General features: G+C 39.2%; 1 protein-coding gene across 2 annotated transcripts in view; it reads right to left on the bottom strand.

Moving 5' to 3' along the window:
- GLI3 (GLI family zinc finger 3) overlaps nt 1–24649 on the bottom strand; it is a 206035-nt gene that overhangs the window by 50001 nt on the left and 131385 nt on the right. For both annotated transcript variants that reach the window (XM_039715203.1, XM_039715205.1), the window contains 3 exons: nt 21203–21408; nt 16227–16373; nt 8368–8569 (listed from right to left, as the gene is read on the bottom strand). In XM_039715203.1, coding sequence (XP_039571137.1) covers nt 8368–8569; nt 16227–16373; nt 21203–21408 — 555 coding nt within the window. The remainder of the gene's footprint in view (nt 1–8367; nt 8570–16226; nt 16374–21202; nt 21409–24649) is intronic.

Genomic DNA, 24649 nt, shown 5'->3' on the forward strand with positions numbered 1-24649 from the left:
GGAAAACAACACCAAACTTTGACTATGAAAGCAGACATAGTGTGATCTTGAATGCAGGTATGAGACTTGAAATCCTTTGAAAAAAATATTTTTAAAATGACTAGGTTTCAAACATCCCTCCGCATTTGTAATGCTGACAGGTTGCACTAAACATCACTAACTTAGAGACAAGTCATCTAAACAAATTGGTAAAAAGACATATCCTGCACCTAATAAAGTAAAGCATGTATTTTACTAGGTGTTCCAGTTTTCATCAGAAAATAATCATCATTGTACAATCATATTTAACTCACATCATTGCCCCTTTTTTTTAACTTTTCTATTACCAGTTTAAAATTAACAGAGTCTGTGGTTTATACTTTCTCTTCAGCTTCCTTTATTATCTATTCTGTTTTATCTGCTAGGCTAGGTGAAATTTTCCTTCATGAATACATTGCCATATCCAGAGTAAAATGGCATCGTTTCACTGAGAGCAACGGGGCCACACTGATTAACCTTATGTGCTCAGACAGCACTGTCAGCTTTGTCCTTCTCACTGGATTATTCCTGTGAAAGAATCCTTAGTATCCTAACTGGACTTTGTATTAAAGGTACCTTGCATAATTTATCTGTGTTCCCTCCATGCAAGTTCATGCCACTTCTAGCAAACATAATTTTGAATTAAATTCATGGCTAAGCACTTTCAAGCTTCTAAAACTGGTATAATTTATTACATTCTAAGTGCTAATTAATACTTGCTTTTAGGGTCTGAAAATGAAGTAATGAAGTGCTAAACTCCATCACACTTGTATTGGCTTGAGAACTTTCCTGGAACTAACACTGCTCTGGGTTCAATGAATGAGTTTGAACTCTTTGAGTAACACTGAACCAGTCTGAAGCAAGTTGCTTCAAATGGACTTTTAATTACAAAATCTGTGACATACACATTTACAGGCATGTTTATTTAATCTCACTTGTATATAGGTGCACCTGTACATGTAAATGTGCATGCAATACGTGCTTGTGTAGTCTACATTCTTTATGTTGCTCAGTTCCTTAGATTTTACACTTTCCAAAGGCAGAATTCTTGCCATTCATGTTTCTGGTGTTTCTGATGAGAAATATCCACCACTTTTTAATGCAAGATGTAAGTGACCTCTGAAACAATCTCCTTGAATGTCACCCTCCTATAATCTACATGACCTTTGTGCAGGAGGCTATCTGCATGATTATATTTTCACAGAGCCTGATATAGATGCAACTTTCTGTAATACTGGTGAATTTCACTTTATTCACTTTGTGGCACTTCTCTGCCATTCACACTTCTTGAAAGAAGGTATGAAATGAAGCTATTATTGCAGGATAGAGCATTATATTCCCTTCTCTAGATCAAACCACAGTACAAGACCATGGAGAATAAAGCCCTAGGCCTAGTTATAGTAGAACCTTTTTCAGTGGGGTTACACTGAATTTGACTCAGTCTGAACTGAAACAAAGCCTTCATTTACAACACATTGCATGCAATTAATTAGAAAGCTGTTAATATAAGAAAGGCTCTTAGTCAAAGTCAGCACTGCATCTAACTTAGGCAGATCCCAATGAGTGATAAAAAAACCAACAAAACACCTATACTGCTGACACAATTAACAAACTCTTTATCCTACACATCCTATCATAACGAGCTTCTTGCAAAACACTGCTTTTAATGTATTTTGTTCTACCTGTGCTATGCTAAACAAGTCCTTTTTAATTTCATTAACCAGCATTTGAGCATGTCCCTTTACACAGATATAATTACAGAAATATACAAACTTACAACTTATAGTCTAAAACACAAATCAAAGGTAAGAATTAAGTAGTTGGATTTAAATAAAGGTTAGATTCAAATTTTCAGATGGGGTCTTTTGTTTCATAGTGCAATTGCCAGCAATCTGGGCATGGAGTTGAGAAATGAAAAAAATTATATCTGCATATGTGACAAAATTATTTTGAGCAGCATGGTGAAAGCTAAGTGGTTATCTTTAGAGCCCAGTATGCTAGATGAATGAGCAATACTGATAGCAAGATGCATATCAATACTGAAATGGAGTCAGAGCTACTCATACACTGGTTCTAAATTAACTGGGACAAATGACACGAAGCACTTGCTTGTCTCAATGCAGAATTCAATGAAGGAATGAAAATTTGATCAACATGAAGCTATGGCAAAAACATGTTAAAACAATTGGCTGGAGAAAAAAAACCTGAAAAAATCATGGTGCATTTAAATTGCTGCTCCTCCTCTGGAATATTATTGCATTGTAGTAGAAGGGGACTTCTATCGACAGTATCCACAGTATCAACAGAAAGAACAATGCAAGAACTCTAAGGAGCAGGCTGAAAACAGCATTAGAAAGGAGATGAATAAGAAGAGACAGAATAAGAATATATAAAATATTGAATAAAGAAGGAAGATTAAGAACATGAGGGCTTCCTGTCTTATAACTGAGACATTCTGTTCAATTCAAAAACTGGATAATTTAAACCTGATAAAAGGATACTCTTTTCTTTTTTTTTTTAATAGAGTGTATAATTATACTGTTGGGCTCTCTGCTACAGATACTTTCACTTTTCTCTGTTGATAACTTTATTCTTCATTTTTATATCTTAACTCTGTTTTTATTTTTCTCTTTGTGTTTGCAATGGAAAACTGGAAAAATTATTACCTACTCACTCATGTCTAGATACAACGCAATGACTCATACAACAATTATTATATACAAGGAGCTTATATGAGAAAAGGAAATAACTGAGAATCCAATACCTGCTTGCAGAAACACAACTCTTGTCCTCCTCACTGATGTTAATCCATTGCTGTCCAAGCTCAGTCTACAAACCTGGCTATCCCTTTCTAGTGCTCTTTGAGAAAGTATCCTTGCCACCATTCCCTGACGCTTCAGATCAACCCAGAGCAAAATGACAGGAGCCAGAGCAGACAGGGTCTGGCTGAAATTAACCACACTATGTTAATTGTTCTGATGCTATCAGGGAAGCAGGGCAGGACATGGGGGGAAAAAGAAAGTGCTACTGTATCTTCTCAGTTTCTTTCAAGGAGATCCCAAAGGGGTCTTGTGTTCACACGAAACTGAATTTTCACAGGTTATGAGATGGCTAAGTTATATTCACAGTTATATCTGCCGAGACCCAAAGAAAGTCTCTTGTAGTAGGTTGAATTACTGCCTTAAACACCTTGGATCTGACAGGGAATTCAGATCACTTTCTGAAAACGGTCTTTGTAATTTTGGTATCACAGCATTGCCAAGGGACTAAAAGTTCTAAATTTCAAATCTTATAGAACATGAAGTCCTAGCTTCCTGTGTTTATTAAAAACCAGTTAATCTTTTGTAAAGGTTTTGAATCAGTACTCTTAATATCATGGGAAGTGATTACCCCCTCTATACTCACTCTAAACCATGCTGTCTCTCAAAAAGAAGTGCTACTGAAGTGCGAAGTCTAATAATTGTCACAGGTAGCAGATATAATATTAAGTACATCTTGACAAAGGATTAATAGCAGGGGTGCTGCACTGCAGGACTGAGGCAGGTAACCAAATGAGTAAATGTCAAATGAAGGATTATCCTCATTTGATGCTACTTCACACATCTCCTTTCTGCATAATCTCTCCCAGCTGAGACCTAAACCAGGTGTTTTCAAATGCACAAAGTAGAAGCTCTACCTGGTGTGCAAAAGGAGATCCACTATTAGCTGTCAGCAGGAGTGTCATCTCCTTTTCAAGTACTCAGCCAGTAGTCAGGACACAGCACTACCCTGCCAACTGACAATGGCAAAGCACCCGCCATGCCAAGCTCTCTCTGGATTGTACTGAGCTACTAGTATTTATTATTCAATCTACAGTAGTACCCATGTCAAAGACCAGAGCCCTTCTGTGCTTGGCTTTGTAAAAAGAGAGACCAAAATGTGGCTCTTTTCACCTGATTTCATCCTCAGCATCCCACAGTGCTCATATAGAGGCTCCAATGTTGAAAAGCTGTGAAGCACAGGATGTAATCTTTTAGCCTCTTTTTTTAGCCAATGCAAAGACCAGTGAGGTCCTGGAGACTTTCTAAGCACAAGTAGTACCTTCACAAAAATGGGTGTGAAAGAGCATTGAACCCACAAAATTAAATATACCAGAAGTAAACCTGCCCAAATCCTCATGTGCTGACGCATCAGCTTTTATATATGTGATAGCATACTCCTTTTCCCCTCTGCATGATTCTTAACTCCGTCCACAAGACACACAGTAGCCTTCAGCAAGAGGCCCTCTGGTACTTTTCTTCTCTGTGCCCAGAGTAATGCACATAGGCCTTCCTTCCCTTGTATTTAAACTATCAGTGAATAAATAATTACTGACACCCTCCTGAGCTTCTCCACTGTGCTCATCACTGTATAATCTAATTGCTTCACAAAACATTGCTTTCAACCTCCCTCTGAGGTGAAGGGGAAGGATTTATTTTGCACAGGAACATGAATCAAAGAAAGATGGAGGCAAAAAGTGTCATTGAGGTTGCTCAGTTTCAGGCAAGAAGACCTGGGCTTGTGAACATGACACAGTATATAAAATGTTCAAAACAGCTGTCAGTATCTTCAAGTCATGTCTGTGAGCAATTTGACTCCGCTGCAAAATTAAGAGTGGTAGGCTGGGACTCCGGAAGACAAACTGAGCCTGGTGATCACCCCTGACTAGTTCAGTTTGCTCAGCATCAGTCTGGAACTGTGCTGCAAGAGCAATCTGCCCTCCAGGCAGCAAACAACCAGGTACGATGCTCCCTCCTCTTTTAGGCTATCTGGGACAGGTGAGGCAGTGTCCTGTGGCTCTCACTGATCCACAGATGATGCTCAGGCTGTTCAGGCTGTGCATTGAAGAAGACAGGGGCCCTATAAACACTGTGCCACCCTGAAGTTAAAGGTGGTATCAGAGCACAATCACAAGGGGGCAGTACCTTCATTCTCTGAATGACCGGCTTCTGCGTGCTTTATTTTGCAGCCTTTTCTCTCTTCGGCTGCAAGTCTATGTTGTGTCATAGAAAGGCATTTTGTGCCAACTTGCTTAGGCTGTACAGTTTCTGGGCTGACTCCTGTCTCCTCTAAAGACTGCTTTCTGTTTCACAAAACCGTTATGGCTGGACAGACAGCTGAGCCTCCACAGGCTTCCCAAGGAGGAACCAGAGCTGCAGCTGCAGGGAAAGTTCCTCCTTCCTATTTGTGGGCCCTGGACTGGAACATGCTGAGTGCTTAGTTTATTTAATACATGCTAATAGAAAACCTCTTAAGGGCTTATCACTTGGCTAAATGGGACAATATCTCAAGAACTGCAAAGATCTCATCTACATCATCTAGGCAACATTCCTGGCAAAGTTCAGCTTCCCAGTAAAAATGCAATAGTTCTTCTAGCTTGTAATCTCTTCTTCCCTAACTTCATTTAGATAAATTAATAAACTTGCTGGTGTTTTTTGGAAATATTCAGCATTAGATAGATATTTACCATGAAAAATGATGCCAAGTGTAAATTATTTTGACTAAATTAAAAAGATAGGAAAAAACACCAAGAAGTAGAAGGACTATGTTATGTTTAGTTAATGCTACTGATCCTATTTTAAGTAGAAAGCCTTCCTGTCTTGCAATTCCATCTATTGGCTTGCTGAATTGTACCATTTTCTTGCAGCAACTCTAATGTCATTAACCTGAAAATTTACAGAAACTGGTATTTTAAACCAGGAAATTTTTTTTCTAGTCTTTGATCACAGTTGCTGACAGGACTTTATATGGGATGAACCTATGGTTTTATTCAATACAACAGTTCTTGTGCTGAATGCATTATTTGCAAGACAGTGAATATTCAATTAGGTTTTACTGACAGCCCTTTGACGTTTAGTCTTGGAATTTATTAAGGCAATGAAATGTGGTTTGAGTTTAATACCTTAAATCACTGTTTATTTTGGTTCATATAGACAGGTTCACACAGGAGAAGTTAAAGGGCACCAACAGAGGTGAGTTGCAAAGCGGGAAGAAGAACTCTCCCTTTCCTTCCTTTGAACTGACAAGAATGGAAGTGTACATTTGCAACTTTGCATGCTGAATGGACATACTCTTATCAAAATTAAAAAAGAAATCTTAATTCAAAATCATGTAAAATTTTTTATTATGCATTCCTGGGAAGTATGACCAGGAAGGGCTGAAAGCTTTGGTCAACCACAGGTTAAGTCATACAAGCATTGCCTTTTTTCAGTTCACAAGACTCACTTTGAAGACTCCCTAGCATCCTTACTCGGTCTTTGCCCACAACTCCCTCCAGTTCCACAACTGTTTTCAACAAAACTATTCATCTGACTCCATCTTTGCTTTGGAAGACTAAAAGGAGAGAGGACTTACTCCACTGTAGAGACTATGCCAACTTTCATGCACTATTTGCTTTACCAAAGCTACAAGCTATGGGAAAGGAGTTTAGTTACTAAACTAAATCTTAATTTAATTTAATCTTAATTAAGTGCCATCCCATCTTAATGACAGTGCAGATAGCACACATCCACACAGTTACATGTATCTGACATATGTGGTCCAACTGCTGCCAGCCATTAACATAAATCACATTCCTCATTAAGGAGCTTCATAACTGGGACCATGGCTCCATTGACTTCCAAACTACACTGAGAGCAATAGCTGTACCTGTGAAATACCACACAGCTACTCAAGTACATCAGAGCAATGAAAAGTGCTTAAAAAGGAAAACACAGCACTTACACTAATACCAGTATTTGCAGTGCTCTCACTCTCTGAGTTCGTCAGGCTCATGGTTTCTAACAAATCAGTTGTGTGCCCCATCTTCTACAGGAGTGAAAACCCCTATAGCCTGTTTTCAAAGCTGTAAATGTGTAATTTTTGCCACAGAGGCATTTCACAGATTTCACAGAATATTCTGAGTTGGATGGGACCCACAAGGCTCATCAAATCTGACATTTTAAGTGAATGGCCCATACAGGGGGTCAAACCCATGACCTTGGTAGTGTTTTGGAGCCTTGCCTAAAATGGGTGCCCCATCTCAAGAAATTGCTGTAGGGACTTGCTCCTTTGCTTCATTGCAAATTGAAGGTGGAAGCTGCTGTTAAGCCAGGGCCCAGAAGCAATCTTTGAAGGTTATAAATGCAAGGCCAAAATCTTCTGACACTTTGGAGAGGTGGGGGAATTTTTTTTAGAATACCAAAGGAGCTTTTCTCAGTTAACATATAGCCATGCCACAAATACAAAAATGTTCTGCAGTTGCATCTTCTGTCCATCTCTTCATTTGCTACTCTGCTATTCTACCTCCAGAACAACCATTCCTGACTGTTTTCTTGCACACACAAGTGAAGTAGCCAAGTGAAAATCACACCATTTCTGATGACAGTACTTCCTCGGTACCAAAAAAAAAAAAAAAAAATTAGCCAGAGAATGTAAAATCTTTCAAGACATGGAAACGTGAAAAAAATATTGAATACCCGTGGCATTCACATTCTCTAGAAAAATCCATTCGCCCAGGATTTTTCCCCTGGGAAGCGGAGAAGCCTCTGAGAAAAGGAAAACAATTTTTATCTAATTTGCTTCTCCTGTGTTTTGCTTGTCTGGAATGTGTTTGGAGATTGTTTACCAACAGGTGATTGTTTCATTGGTGTGAGTTATTTTCACTCATTGGCTAACCAGTGCCAAGCTGTGTTGAGACTCTGGAAAGAGTCATGAGTTTTCATTATTATCTTTTTAACATTCTGTAAGTATCCATTCCGTATTCTTTAGTAGTTTAGTATAGTATTCTTTAATATAATATAGTATCTTAAAATAATAAATTAGCCTTCTGAGAACATGGAGTCACATGCATCATTCCTCCCTGCCATGGGGGTTCTTGCAAATACAATAAATACCCAAAAGTTATAGCCAAACATTTTGATTGAACAGAACCATACTTCTCTTCTTTACTTTCTGATGATTGTAATGTAGGAACATTTCACTGTCCGTCATTTCTATGGGCAGAAGAACCCAAGTGACTTAAGTCACAAACCTGTCCTGGAGTTTCTTCTCTGGAAATGGATTACTGGACACACAAACACACACTGTTCTTGCTGGTCAGATAAAATATTACCTGCACTGGACAATAATAGGCCAAAAAGTTCCTTGTGGCTACTTCTCTGAGCAAGAAAAAAATTATTTTTTACTTTAAATTGAGCTCTAATGAACATACATTATAGAAACTACAAAATGCACATATTCACAAAAAAGAAACCCCACAAGGTATTTAAAGATGTGAGTATACGTTCACATTTGTATGTGTATGATACATAAATGAGAATATACAATTCAGGTAGCAAATACAATTCTCACCTTATTGCACTTGCAGATAAGTGGCCATAAGAACCACTGGCTGATGAACTGCTACGAGAATTATTGAGAATTGTGACCAAGGAATTTGGAGACGTCCGTATCATGGTCTGAAGGTCAAAGCTGTGGTCAGACAGGGGGGATATGGACAACGTGCGCTTTCGGCTTGGTCTAGCTGACAACCTCGGGCTCGGAAACCTGGCACCTGTTATTAAACAGAAATAATTATCCACCAGGATACTTCAGGATTTGTTATCAGTGATGGGTAGAGGGAGACACCAGCACACTGTGACAAGCCTGCTCTCTTCATTTGTGATCTACTGGCCACGATTGAGTAAAATTAGGAAGAAAAATCTTTCTTCCTATGGCTTACCTCAGGGGAGCTCTGTTTATTAATGTGCAAGCAAAATGATAAATGGCTAAACAAAAGGAAAAGACTTTTATGAGTTATCCCTCTCATTTCTGGTGATTTATGAATCTGATGGCTTCTTAGACATTCACATCATTAATTCAACCATGAGCAATGAGACAGTGGTTCAGATCTGGGATACCAGCAAGCCCAAACCCACAACACTTTAATACATACAGCCAAACCTACACATGTCAAATACTATGTAGAAATGAAGAGGCAGCTTTCCCTTTGGTGACAGTAATTCTACCAGGTGGGTATTTGATGCAAAACTAAAAATCAGGACTAAAGCAAACACTGAAAGGGCCAGCTCTATCAGCAGAATTCAGACTGACATTCAGAGCATTAAAATGAGAAACAGTAGGCTTTATTTGAATTTATCCAAGATTCCACAATACTCTTTTGCTGGGGCGTATAGGGGCCTACAACTGCTAAATTTCTTTAAAACTGGAGATTACACTTTTCAAAGCAGCAAAATGAAGGCAAACATACAGATACCACTTAAAAAAATACACATTACATTTCTAAATTTTATGTCTTGATCTGAAAATCTCTACCTCTTCTGATCTATTTTACCATGTCATCCCAACTCTTTGCAGTCCTGACAGAAGATATATCACCTTAAATTTATTTCCTTTATTTAATTATTTTCTATCTTGTTTGAGAGCAAGGAGAGAATTAGCTTCCCCACTGCACACTGAACAATTTCCTTTAACAGTACTGCTGCTTCTACTTTTTTAATCGCTTTAACCTGTAGAAAAGGGCTGAATCCTAATGATCGTGACAGCCAGGGTCATGCAGGTCTTGGGTTTGATGCCTACTTTGCAGCTACTTCTCCTAGAGTTCCTGACATTCTCTGTAACTTGCTAATAATTCAGTTGGCCACAAGCATCCAGTATAGGTCTGACTTTCTTGATATCTTTGTGTCCAGGATCTTTTTTTGCAGGGTATCTAAGTTTACATGTCTAAAAATAACCAGGAGAAGAGCCCAAATGACTCTAATTAGACCCATCTCAAGATCAGAGCTAGATTAGAATCTATTAGTATGTTTTCTTACATACCTGAGTGGGTTTCCCTTCTTTCAGTGCATGCTAGCCAAGATTTTAATACAGTATTGGGGCTGCCATGTTACTGCTGTTATGACTGTGTGATCAGATCTCCATTTATAATCCTTATTCTCTTTGGCATCTGGGTAATACAGAGTTTTGTTCCTTCCTGCTCTGTGTCCAGAAAAATCCTTAGCCCGTACAGTTCCATTCTCTCAATGAATATTCAAGCTCTTGATGCATCATTGAAAATTTAGGTATAGCCAATTATTTATTTGTAAAACGTACCACATGCTATTTTTTGTAATCCATTTTATCTCCATTTTAGGAGCTTGCTATTGTACTGTGTCTGATATTTCATTAGTGCTGTGCTTCATGTCTTTCAAAGGCAGAGATCTTTTACTTGTGCTAAAGTAAGAAACAACAATGATCAGCTGCTATAAGAAACTACAATATATCTCACAAGGAGATACAACATACATATCATGATAAAACAAAAATAGTAGTAATTTGCACTTGCATCTTTAATCCACTATTTTTCTCTGCTGACTGTTCAGCTGGAATGAATTAAAATAATGCCTCTGAAGTTATGTAATGTAATGTAATTTACTCCAGATGAGGATAAAATTCAAGTGCTTTATCATGGTTTTACAAGGGCATAGCTAAGTACAGACATTATACTCCCTGCACATTCTCAAAAACTGCTATGACTTCCCTCCTCCTCACCCTTTTTGGACTGAACCAGTCTCCTTTACCCCTTGTCTAAGTCATACTATGGTTCTTGCATGCCTGCCCACTGCTTGCTACACCTTTGCCTTGCCTGCCAGCTACTGCCAGGACATCCCTGTGTCCATGCTGCATGCACCAGATCTGTAGCCAGAGATGGAGAAAGACGCTCCTCACAGCTGTCAGGGGCAGCACCAGGGCTCGAGCCATGCATACATTAGTCTCAGGCATCCTCTGTTCCTCCAGGCAGCACCTGTTTCAGGTCCTATCTAGCTCTAGGAATTCAGCATCCCCCTCTATCTACCTGGGACAAAATCTCCTAAGGTAGATTTTGTAGGATCCTGCAAAAAGGGAACCTTTCTGCTTCAGCCAGGCAAGGGCTCTACCGAATCTGACCACAGGAGACAGGAATTCAATTCAAGGGGGGCCACGACTTCTAAAACTGAAAATACAATTGAATGGAATTACTGTTTTGCCCTATCTTCCTGGTTTAATTCGGTCTCACATGCATAAAACGTCTTAAGCATGAGCTGGCCATTCATTATAGGACATTTGCTTAACCATGAATTTGTTAGTGTGCTACTATAAAAAGGAATAGGTCACAATTTGTCAGTGCCTCTGAATACTAAACCAGACTTTCCAGCCTTGCTCAGCTTTTATTTTAAAAACAAACACTTCAATTTTTATTTAGCAATTTGAGATGTTCATCTGCTCACAGTGCTCTCCCACCAAAGTATTACCTTCCCTACTCAATAATGCTTTAAAATCAGAAAATGAAGGAGCACTGATTCGTTAAAAAAATCCATTTACCTCTGTGGAAGTGCTGATAAAAAAACACCAGCTTTGGCAAAGCATGCAAATGGAAGTTGACAGTGAAGATTTGCTTAAAAATGTCACCCTTTTGGAGTAGACATTTTAGAAATAAAAAGTCAGTAGTAGACAGTAAGACTCAAGTGTGCCAACAAAAAATCCAGCAGGTGTCAGAAGAAAAGATCTTACTCTGAGATGGAGATCAATTCTAAAATAACAGATATCTATCTCCATCATAAATTTCAAAAATGGAATATGCCATCCAGCAAATTTGCCCATGAATTTGATTCTGAGTTGAAGTTTTTAGCATTGCTTAATCATTTATAAGGCAATCTTCAGACATGTATCATTTATTCCATCCCTTTAAATCAAACTTCGTCAAACCTTTTATATTCCCTTCCTTTAAATCAAACTTCTTTGAACATGTCTCAGGCACTAGTTTTTATTGAAGGCTGTGAACATGGGACATTAAGGGGGGTGGGTTTAAAGTCAAGCCTTTTTTCTTTCTTTCTTTTCCTTCTGCCTTCTGTTTACAGACATGTAAAAACTTTGTTTTCACTTTATTAAAGTTTATCATAAATTTTGTCTTGGTTTTCAAAATGATAAATCTGTCATCAGGATGAGAGAAGAAGGAATGGCTTTGATACTACACCCTCATTCTCTAACTGTGCTTTGACAAACAGAAACCAAACCCAGTCCCAAGCTTCTCACTCTGGCTTAACTCTCCGGGCTGGTGTTTTGGTCTGGCTGAGATGACATTCATTTTTTTCCCACTGCAGCCCTCACAGTGCCGTGCTTTGCACTGGTAGCTGGAAAGAAGTTTTGGCTGCTGCTGAGCAGTGCTGGCATAGCACTGTCTGCCAGCATTCTCCCCCATTAGTAGGCTGGAAGTGGGCAGGATCCTGGGAGGGGACACAACCAGGCCTGTTGACCAAAACTGGCCAAAGTTGTGTCCCCTCCCATATGATGTCAGCTCAGACATAAAGGCTAAGAAAAGGAGGAGGTGAGGGAGCATTCATTAATTACAATGTTTTAATTAATTACAGTGCCTTCCAGAGCAACCCCTCCACCTGCTGGAGCCTTTCTTCCCAGGAAGTGGATGGACATTGTTTGCTGGTGGGAAGTAGGGAATAAAATTTTCTGTTTTCTCTTTGCTTCTGCACATGCAACCTTTCACTTTTGCCTGAGTAAACAGCCTTATCTCAACTAACATGTTGTTTTCCGTCTATTTTTCTCTCCCATGTCTAGCTGAGAAGAGGGACTCATAGAGCAGTTTGGTGGGCATTTGGGCATCCAGCCAAGGTCAATGCACCACAGCTGCCCAAACTCTTTAGGTCAGCTGGGTCAGAGTCTCTAATGCCAAAAGGAGCAAGTCATTATCAAATACCTTTAAAAAAGAGAAACCTCCTGTTCTGAGTGAGGACAGACAAAAGTAAATGTGAGTGAGGATATTAATAGTTTGGAATCTTGAAACCTCAGGGAACATGCTTGTGTTCCACTGAACCTCATTTAGGAGAGTAGACCATATTCCCCAAGTGAAAAATGCACCTATCAACCCAAAAATAGTGATTTTTTAAATTGTTATAGTGCTTAAAGACAATTTTGGCATTCAACAACTTTACAGGCACAATTTCAGTTGTTGCTACTGTGATAATGTCAATAACTTCCACATCTACTCCGCCCCTTTTTTGGTGCTATACTTAAAGGTAACAGATAAATCTGGCTTTTTTAGAACATGCAAGAAGATGACAAGGCTTGCTCAGGGTCTCTGGCCACCAAAATGGTAGAAAAGCTTTATAGCAGCAGAGAAAATGTTGGTTCAGTTTTCATGCCACTCAGGACAGGCAGAAGAATTAGAACTAAGCATGCATAATCTTTGTTTTATTCTTCTGCAATGTATTAGACAGCTCATGGACAGTGAAGTTCAGAGCTTCAAGACTACTGCTCCTTGGGTAAAATTTAACCTCTGATTAACAATTCTCCTACTCTTATAATTCCCATTTGAAATCAATTTTCCAGCACCATAGAGCAAAACAGAAAACCCCAAACCGCATATACTGTATGTAAAACACTTTGGAAGTCGGTGTATGCTGGTGTTGTTATTATTATTTCCACTACAGGAAGGGGTAGAGATTCCAAATTTTTGTGCTAGATGCTGTGTAAGCACAAATTAGGAGACAGACCTGCTTCGCAAAAGAAGAACAATGTCTTGCTTGTATGTATTTGGTTGCTGTGTGGGATAAATGAGCAGCAGCCTTTCACCAGTTGTGTCAACTTGCTCAGAATTTGATAGCAGATGAGGGAAACTACTCATATGTGTTCTGCTTCCTTTGACAAGACTGGGCAAAAGCAAAAGACTACTTTTAAGGTTACTATACAAATCCTTAAGAAGAAAGATCCATACAAATGGCATTGCTTCCCATTGACGCTGTACTTTGTTATTAAATGCATACACAGGCGTTCTTATTGGGAATTTTCATAAAGCCTTAATATCAGCTTCCTGCTAATTGTTTTGTTCTCGTTTCTAATCTAAAAATCTGACAAAGAAGAAAGGGGTTTTCTTTAGCATGATGAATGATAGGACATTCAGATTCCTACTTAATGACAATTAATTTACTGTATACCCATGCAAGTTAAGATAGTTTTAATTAGTTTTTACAAAGTAAAAGGGTAACTTCATACTCTATTTAGATAAAAGAAGCTATTGCCTGACTAAACACATTCTCATCAAATACAGAAGGTGAGCTGAGTGACCTTACTAAGATTCACTCTTATTTTAATTCTCTATTTACTGTTTAAAAATACCCTATTTGCATAATAGTGCAGTTTTTGTCTCTAACTCTGAAAAAAACGCCTAATTGAAAGTTGCTGGTATAATTAATCTCAAATGTGTGATCTTAATTTTTAAAAACAAACACAAAACAAATTAAAGTGTGCATTTCAAATGTATCCTAGCTAGAACTGGTGAACAAATATCCTTATTAAAGATGGTGTTTAGGTACCTTTTATGAATGGGAAGAAATTATGGGCAAAGGTCAAAACATTTCCTGTTAAGTAAGAAGTGATGACATTCTTGGGATGCAAAAGATGGAATTCTATGTAGATCACAACATATGCAATCTCTACTAACACATGAAGATCCTTCTGCAAATGCCATTATTTGTATGAGTACTGCAAAGTCTTCTGGTTTTCTCAAGTTTCTGGTACATATATGGGTATCTACCTTCCTAAAGACTGAATAAACCTCTTAGCTCAAATCTGCATCCAAGAATGTGGTTTGGTACTGCTACTTATGTGCATTCAGACACTCTCTCACAATAGGAACCAAACCCCTTGAAAATTTAAAATATCCCTGTTTATTGCAAGTGAAGTTTGAGTAGATGACCTTTAAGGTTCCCTGACAACCCAAACTATTCTAGGATTTTATGATCCTTTTCAAGGAAGACCTGCCCATTCATGCAAGCTGGGGATTTGTCCTTGCAGCTAGAACACAGCAGCAAATTTACATCACCTAAACCACGTGTACCAGCGTTTCCATTCTGCAAGGTATTATTAATAGGCATTCAGTGCTTTAGCAGTGTGCCTCATCTCTCCCTATCTCCAAATCTGGAAGTATCATATTCTTAACCTTTCAAGTACCTAAGTCTGCACTTTAATTTCTGGTTTAACTCCAGACTACTTGTGTGAGTTTACTGTGTTTCTGCAGCGTTCTCAAGGTATGTTATTGTAAATTCTCTATGCATTTTGAGACTGATAACAGAAAATTAATTTTAAAAATCCTTCATTATCAAGGAAATACAATGATATTTCCTGCACAGTTTCACAACTATCTGTCTTGCCTGATTCTTACAAAAATTTTTGGTCAGTCACGTACTGACTCTAAGTCAAGTACACACTCTAAGGCATGTGTTCTGCAGCTATATATATTTCTATATTCCTCCGTATTCCAGAGGTAAACCTCCCAACACCCACACTCCTTGAGATCACAAACTATGGTATGCAGCCAACAGCAGGAAGAAGAAATTGCATGTAAACAAGAAGTTTAAAATTCTACAGGAAAATAAGGTTGTCTAACACTATTGTATTGTTCTGTACTACCAAGCAAAAGTCAACATCGCCACCTTTTCTTGCCACCATTTTTTATTGCCCTCATCAGAAGGAATAGAATACATCCTGAAAAGCATGAAAGCTTGAGGGGAATGTTCTGCATAATCCTTTCTGGTTGATCAAAAGAAGCAGTAGCAAGCAGTTTGCAATGGGGTCCTCTCTTTTCCTCCTTCAACAGAGAAACAGAGACAGATTAGAGGACTGAAAGACACTAAGTAGATAAAGAAGGCTCTTCATATTATGGAAATGTTATGGAAAACTAAGTTGGGATCCTTAAGAATTCAGCAAACTGCTTCACTTTACAAGTGGTCGCTGGTCTATTGGTCTATGATACACAACTTTTAAGTGCAGCTAGCCCTCTCTGAAAGGTGCAGGGCAAGCTCTCCTAACAGAAAAACAGATGTAAACTTTCTGTTAACAGAGAGCTCATCAGGGAAATACGCAGCCTAAATATGAAAGTGAGTTACTGATTGCAAATAGAAAAGGACATTTTCAAAAGCACTCAAGCCCTGCTAGAAATAAAATTTATAACCTGTTTTCAGGAGCAGCCCTGCTCCTCTCCCTACTTTCTTTCAAAGTTTACTTTTAAGCTTGACATAACCCTTGTGCATTTGGCAATCAATTCTCTGGCCCTCCAGCCTCGTGAGAAGGCTTACGTCGACTCCCACTTCTCTATCAGCACGGAGGCCTTTTGGGTCAGACTACGAACAACCCATGTGGTTCCCTTTGTAGGACTGTCTATATTTCCAGAAAATATCACTCACTATCCATGGCATGAAGATATTCCATATGAAGAGCCCCGGCTCCTGCAGTGGCAGCTGAAGGAATGATGTCTGCGTACGGGCTGCGTTGGCCTGCCAACAGAGCCATCTGATGATAATATTCAGCTGGACTGACTCCAGCATGTGGAGCTAAAAAAAACAACATAAAAGTACTGTTAATGACATAAGATAAACAAGAAGGAAAGTTTTATCACACTGCTGTTTCTCTGGCCATTAAAAGAAGCTTGTTTATTTTTTTAATGTAATGCAATGTCTGCACTATGCCACCACAGGTCAATATATTTCAACCAATGGTACTGTAAAGACACCATTCAGAAAACCAGCAAGACCTAAAATATTAATGAGCTTGGTGATCTCATATTTTTGTATTTATTATTAAGTGACTTGGAAAGTGACAGGCTGAAAGCAATGGAAACTAGTATAATTTATTTAGTGACATAAATAAATGTCAGGAAAACCTTCCTAACATTTTATTCACATTTACCCCATCCCTGGCTCAAAGGAATCCATCTCTAAGGTAACAGTGTGGCTGAACTTCCATAAGCATTCAGGTATCTGGAGTCTCTACTTAGGGGACTAGATCCTCCCTCACCATCTCCCTCTGTGTCTATACTTAGGAGCAAACAGGGATAAAGCATGATTCCAGGACAAATAATAGGTATCCATGAACAACACAGGGTCAGGTTTTTAGGAGGACAGACTGAAGTCAATAAACATGACCATCCCATCCTTCAAAGTTCATGTATAAAATATACTTGACATACAAGCCTACTTGCAGAGTCAAACCCCCAGACTAAATAGACTCTACATCCCATCAGTGAGGTTATCGTGATGCAGTCCTCTGACAATGACTTGTATTAGCTTTTCTCGCGTGTAAAAATAACATGAGAGCTTCTTGTTCCCCTACAATTTTCAAGTAGGTTGTCAATAATAGGAAACCCTGGACAAATACAAAAAAATTGACATCACTTTAAGATCATCTCCTCTCAGCAGGCTTCAGATGCTACTGAAGGTAGAGGGTCATTTCATGAGCTTGTATAAGACGTACTCATAAGATAAGCTGGGCTCTCTCTCCTTGATCCTGACCCTGACCTGCCATGAAACTTGAGGTGAACAGCCCTTCTCTCTGGTCTCTCCCTGTCCCACTTGCAAAACAGTTTACACTGTGGTCACTACAAGATGGTACGCAAGCTTGCCTGAAACACTTAGGGTTCCTTAGGTTAATGGGCTGCACCCCAAACTGGTATACCAGATTATTTTTATATTCTTTCATATGATTAAACGAGATTTTTTTCTTTAATCTCAGCAGCTGTATCTTGAATGAAAACAAAATACTGGGCTGAAATTCTCTGATTATTGTTACCTACACAGAGCTGAAGATAATTTATTTTTCATTTATTTTTCAGATCCTAAATGCAAACCTTAGAAACAAAGAATCAAGATTTACACTTTTAATGTTCTTTTGAACATACACAAGGCATTGGAATTTGGAGGAAAGTTAATTCAGCAACAGATTGCTGAAGTGTCTAGTCTGCCTTTATTGCTACCAAATAAAATGAAAGAATGTGCGTTTGATCTTAAAATGTTAAATATAACATATAAGAAAGGGTGATTAAAAATAGATGTATGTCAAACAGGAATAGGAATGGCATAAAAAATGAGCTGAGATAAATTAAAAGTTGCTGGTATTTTTTCCAAACTACAAATTGATTTCACAATTAAATACAATTTTTCCACTTTCTGTGAAATGGTAAAGAAATTAATCAGTCCAAATTTTAAAAGATGGGTAACTCACACTGAATCACTGATTTTAAAGTTTTACAGTAGTAGGCAACCATGGTATGTTTCCAGACAGACTGAAAATACTTCCTGAGCTTTCTGACCTAAGTGTCTGGGTTAACTAACAGTAACATTGGCTGCAAACTTTAAAATTAACTGCTGCAAAAAACATAGTGAACACATAATTACTAAATGTTCCATATGCCAAGAAAAGTTCTGGTGCTCTGAAAAGATTATTCTTTACTACTCCCTCAAACATAAAAAATTAGCCTACTAAATGGGGTATTGCATGAAGGGCAAATGAAGGGTAAATAGAAGACCCACAGCCCTAAATTTTTTTCCTGTTTATTCCTGGGGAGCTTCAGCTTTGTTCCTGTTTTTCTATAAGCAGAGGCATTTGCTTCTGTACTACAGGCACAGCTGAGCTCCATCTGAGCACTTTTCTCTACACACACCAACAACTCCATCCTTACCCCTGCTCCAAATCCTCAGAGAAGTCCTCAGCCACCCCTAACCCACCAAATCTGCTGGCTAAGGAGAAGTGACAAGAGTTTTTGTGTTGTTCTGGCTCCTGGCCATCCCCAGATCTGTGAGTTGACAGACTGAGCCCAATAGTACACTGATCTAATCATCTAACTATCCTAAAGCAATTAGGCAGCAACAGAAATCTCACTATGGCTTTCAGAAGAGCAGTAACAACTTCCAAGTTTTCATAGTTCAAATGCTATATCAATTAAGCCATGGTGTCCTTTATGTTATTACTAGGTTAGGTGCATGTACCCCTTTAAACCACAGGAGTGTTTCATTTGCATTCTAGAAGTGCTCAAGCCATGATTCAGATTCTATGATGCCAGGAACCCACATCCAAAAAAAGGCATTTTATTGTATACTTGATTGATCATACAACAGACTATGGATTCCAGGGAAAAACTTGCAGCTTTTCAACAGCATGCTGTTTGATTGAGATATCTTCAATGCCTCAATCAAGTTACTGTATTTTCATTGGATGCTGCCAACACCGGGCTGTGGCAACTGATCAAACATGAGCTGTGAGCCTACGGGAAGTGTGAAGTAACATGTATTTGCTTAAAACCAGAAGGGAGATGCTTAAGGTAGTCAATTTAGCATGTACTTATGACAGATTAAGGCTGTGTATACAGCCACAATCAAAACTCAGGGGATGAGCATTAAGACAGAGTGTACTCAGCTGTACTGTCCACACCTGAGTGTCTCATGCCATCTGAAAGCCTGGGAATCCAAGCTACATAGGCTGGAGGGAGAAAACTGTCTTTCTGAGGAGGCAGGTGGAGTTGAGGCAGGGTATTTCACAAACCTGAACTGACACCAAACATCTGCACTGTAGACAGATGAACCTCAGAACCATCATAATTATGACAGTGCTCTGCTAACATGCCAAGTGTCCATTTGTTGGGGAACTGAATAGTTCCTTGAGGCTTCACTACCTACAACTCACTGGACTACAATGGCAGAACAACACAAAAAGATCACACATTTCTATCCTGTACACATCTACATTTAGGTGTCAGAATCTGAAACCAATCTCTGGATGTTTCTGGAGCATCAGCTGGGTGCTGGGTCAGAGAACACTATGTGCCTACATCTTTGCAAGTGAATCCAGTGTGGTACACCTGAGACCAAGACTGTGTACAGCTTAAACGTCATGTGTGGTGACAGGTGGCTTCTTTCACACCTTCCTTCATGTGCCACTGGAACATACCTTAAGCATAAATGAAATTCTGCAAGAATAGGACCTGAAGAGTATTGAAGATAGCAAGGTATGCTGCACATTAGCTCCTGTGAAAAAGCCCAGATGTACACCACAAGAGTTTTTCCAATATATGCCATTACATTATAGCTGTCATTTTTTTCCTATATCTAAAGCTCCAAAGCTCCTAAAGTCAAAACTTGTCTTTCTGACCATTCAAAATTTTTTTCTTAAAAGTATTTTTAAAAGAAAAATACTTCTGCTAAAATAAAAAGGGTAGAAACATGAAGAATTCATGCAGCATTCAAAGTGCTTCTAGGAAAGCCCTATGTGCATGCCATACACCTTGACTGACAATAGGTCATTAAAATTTATTCTCATAAGAATATGTGCCCATACCTAATGGATTAACTGTAAAGGTATATATTCTTATAAACGAGGATTAATTAGTTATCCGTTTGGATAGGGTGCACTGCTCATTTTTCAAATTCAGCTAAAGGCAGTTTAACTCTGCTAAGTTTCTGAATTCACTGGGAAGATCTTTCCCATAGTTAAACTACCAGTTTAATTACCTTTCTCGACATAGTTGATCCTGAGTATGTTATATTTTAGTTTCTTCAGTAAATGCTACATTTTTGAAATGTCAAACTGCGTATGCTTACCCACAATTGGAAAACCTACTATTAACAAAACACCTTTTTTTTTTGCAACTCTGTTGATGGCTCACTTTGGCAAAATTCCCACTGAAATGAACAGGACATGTGCTAGAGTAATGACAATAGTGATCACAGGAGTTCACTTCAGCCCAAGTAGCCTGGAAAGCAAAAGCCATGGCTACACCAAGACCTAAAGCACTGAATTTCAATGCCCACCATTTAGATTAAAAGGGACAATCTTGATCATCAGCCACTTCTACATAAGCATCATTTAATTTGGCCATATTGTTTGCTAGGATAAACTGAAATAATTCTACCAAACTTTAACAGAACTATTGACTAAATGTTACTAGCCAGTGCATGCTTTATATAATTGAAAAATACTATTTTCATTAACAAGCCTTTTGTGTCTGAAGAACTCCATGGTTATACATTGACGTGCACTCATAAAGAATCTGACTCAACTTAGTGCAGATACAATGGATTTTCTGGGAGATCAGAATTGCACCCCATGTCAGCCCCACAAACAAAAGATATCATAAGATATATACCACCCCTCCAGCATAAATTTTGAATGAGGCAGCTTTTTTTTTTTTCCTTCTCCCTGAAGTTTCAACATTTGTGAGATGTATAAATGAGCCATCATCGGCTGATGAAGTATTGAAACATTTATGACATAATGAATATGTCTGACAAACCTGGTGAAGCTGCTTTGAACAAGGGGGAAAAATGTTGACAAGATTAATATAACTTAAGTTGCTACAATGACAGAAAACAGGAAGCCTGTCTTAACCCACCGTCTGTTGGGCTGAGTCCACGGGCTGCCGAGATCATGGAGAGGGATGGGCTGCTGTGCAGGGACCTGATGTAGTCCATGTAGGGGTTAATGTATGGGTGAGGGGTGCTGAAGGGAGACTCTGATGTTGCAGCAGGATTTCGGTGCGGTGAAATTCTAAGGAATGGAAGCTCTGAGTATGTTGGGCTACTAGATAAGGCAGAAGGCCTGGAAGAAACAAAAGGAAGAAAAACAAAACCAGCCAGGTTATCTATACAATAAAGAAAAATACTACAAAAGTAACACACTTGTTTCTTGAAGAATAACAACTGGGCTGCACATGTACTGAGGTCAACTGCCTGGAAAGAAAAAGGTTGGGAAATTAATTCTTCTCTGTCCCATTATTAGCAACATTTCTCTGACCAATTTTAACATGCCTTTTTATTTGGTTTAATCTTTACACACCTCAATACCTTTTCCCCAAGGAGTTAAGAAGAAAATCACTTCAATTAGTGCAAAATATGCACACTGTATTGCATAGTAATTCATACTGCAATATGAAATACACACTGAGATTCAGAATCATTTACGTCTTCAAAACCACGTGGCTATTGAAAAAGGAGCTTTGAGAGCCACACTGCAACCATGCCAGCTTACTCTTTCTTGAAGTGCAAGTTGTTATGTTTATACAGAAATTGCTTCACGAGGCCCAAACTTTGCAAGCCATTAAGACAGATGGGTTCTTTGGAGCATTTTTTTGTTGCTGTCCCTCCCCATGAAAACCGCACAAAACATAGCAGCAGAGTAAGAAATATTGCTACATACATGTGTTTTTAGTATGGTGCCCGTGACCAATGCTTTTTAACAAGACTCCATTAATTAAGTGCATCATTTTTGTGAAGGGAAAGCTTGGTGTCCTCCCATGCTATGTGCAATGAACCAAGGCTTAAAGGTGACAAAAGACAAATAACCTGCCATAACCCTCACCACCATCCCACCCTGTTGATATGACAGTGTCTGGGCTCTGCTTGGAGACTTTTCTCTCACAGCACTCCATCTCCAAAGGCACTGGAAAAAGTTCAAATTTCATCACAAGGGGCTGGAGTGCCTGCCCTTGCCAACCTGCTCTTTGGCAAAAGACAATGATTAAGCCTGCCGTGCATTTGCTGTAGTCCAACTGGCTGACCCGAATTAAATGCCTTTTTGTCCCTGTTTTTCCAATTAATTTAGCATATGTACAGCACAGACACAGGCAGCAGCTGTGAGAGCACTGAGGGTAGCCTGTTCCTTTGATGCTGTTGGCTTACAAAGAGTAATCAAACAAGAAATGTATTTTTTTCCTTTTAACATACACATATCATGATCAATGGAGGTAGCTGTCATCACCTAAAAGGCCAACAGAACATAATCTTACATAGGAGCCAATTCTGCCCTGCCATGCTAGCATATGAGTGGGACAGTGATCAAAGTCATGAATTTCTAACATGATGTCAGCTTCCCTGCCACTAAATCCATGAGGGCTTGTAAAATCTGAGGAATGAAGATTTCTCCTGATGTGTTTTTCTCCCTCTTTTCCCTTCCCTATCTGACCTTTTTTGTGTTTCTTGCCCTCCAACAAGCTTTCTGCAAGGTAAGCATGTTTAGCCTTCCTGTATGAAAATACCTTCTAGCTCCAAAGTTTGTTAGAGAGCTGCGTTTTGTGCTAGCAGCAGGTACCAACAGTGCAGCCTCTCCTCTGGCACCCGAGTGACCCACATAAAGCTAATCCACTCGTTACCATGCTTTCTGCATATTTGAAATGCACTGAGAACCTGAAACCAGAAGCTACTTTCCACCACTGTGCAAACCAGACATCTCCTTTCCTCAGAGAACTTTTTGTCTGCATGGTTTTAAAGTACCTTTGTTTTACAGTGGAAGTACATCTTTTACCTTGGTACTATAAAACCACACCGGACATTAAATATTCGTTGTCTCCTGATTCCCTGTGAGGCCAAGATTGGTTGGCAAGAGCTTTAAAAATCATGGTGATGTGGGAAGCAAAAGTACTACAACTGGATATCACATTACAGAGTGAATTTCCTATCCTGGCAGTGAGGAAAATATAGTAGCACAGCAAATTTAATACAAGAGTAACAAAGAAACTAAGTCTGGATGTCATTTTATGAGAGATTCTTTTTAAATGTGATCCCAACTCATATTTAGAAATACAAAGAGCATGCAGGCAGGCTGGGGCCCTGGCCTTATCTGGTGCATATTGAACAGAAAATTTTAAATGCTTATGCAAGAAGGCTGAAAGTCTGTATCGGCCTCAGTGATTCACTCTCCAGCTGGCCAACAGCCAAATGCTGCCGCAGGAGCAAGATTAAGAGCCAGGCTGTCAGCTCCTCCCTCCAGATCCAGCAAGAGCCATTCAAGGACACCAGGACTCAGCTGCTCTTCTCCTCCTCAGCCCTGCCTCTTTCTCTCTCTCCTCTTCTGAGCTCCTCAGTTTTCCTAGGATGCTAGGGAAAGGACACTGACCTGGGTAACATCATACAACAGCAGGCACATAAACTATTATCTGAGGCAGAAATAAGGAGTCATCAGATTCCACAAAGTATTCCCAGCTCTGGACTCTGATGTTTCCTAATTTCTCTCAAGCATCTGATTTTAACATGCTGCTAACTTCTGTGCTCACTTTCTGTCTCGACTTCTCTTGCTCCTGTGTTCTCAGACTCTCCTTTCCCTACAGACCCATTTTCCCTCATGCCTTCTTCATCTGCTCTCAGGCCTACAATTTGAGTCATCCTGATTTATTCCAACGACACATATTCTTCCTCTTCCTCTGTGATTAAACTTTACTGTGAACATCTTTCACAAGTATTAACTCCATCCTTCAAATTAAAATGCAGCTATTAGTAAGGGTACTGCCACCCTTTGCTTTGTAACCTCATGTTGCAATAAAGAATAACTTTCATCATGTAAATAGCAAAAAGTACAGCCCAGCAGTGGCTCTCCAGATCCTCATTCAGTGACAAACAAATCAAATCTCCAGATGTGGGTGGCAGTCCATCCCCATAATTTTTATTGCACATGTATAGAATAATAGAATGGTTTGGATTGGAAGGTACCTTTACAAGTCATCTAGTCCATGATGTCATGAGCAGGGAAAGAAGCTGGGGACCCTCCTTCAAACTCAGGACTCTTCAGCCCAGTATCCTGCAACCTAGCCATGCATCCTGCTGAATGGCGTTCTGCCTTGGGTCTGAGGCTACTTCATGGGATGCAATGAGGCTTCAGCATGAGAAGAGGCAAGGAGACTTTCAGTGATACTGCTTGACAATTTATGCCTCACCTATAAACCAGGGGAAGGCAGAACTTGCCGTGCATCTTCTCCTGTGCAGAGGTTCTTCTGTTAGCAACATATTCAAACCACTTAAGGGAGGGAGCAAAGCAGATGTATGCTCCTTTCTGAATCAGGACCTCTGTG

Source organism: Passer montanus, unplaced genomic scaffold (genome assembly GCF_014805655.1).
Source record: "Passer montanus isolate IOZ18808 unplaced genomic scaffold, ASM1480565v1 scaffold32, whole genome shotgun sequence".
Lineage (NCBI taxonomy): Eukaryota > Metazoa > Chordata > Aves > Passeriformes > Passeridae > Passer > Passer montanus.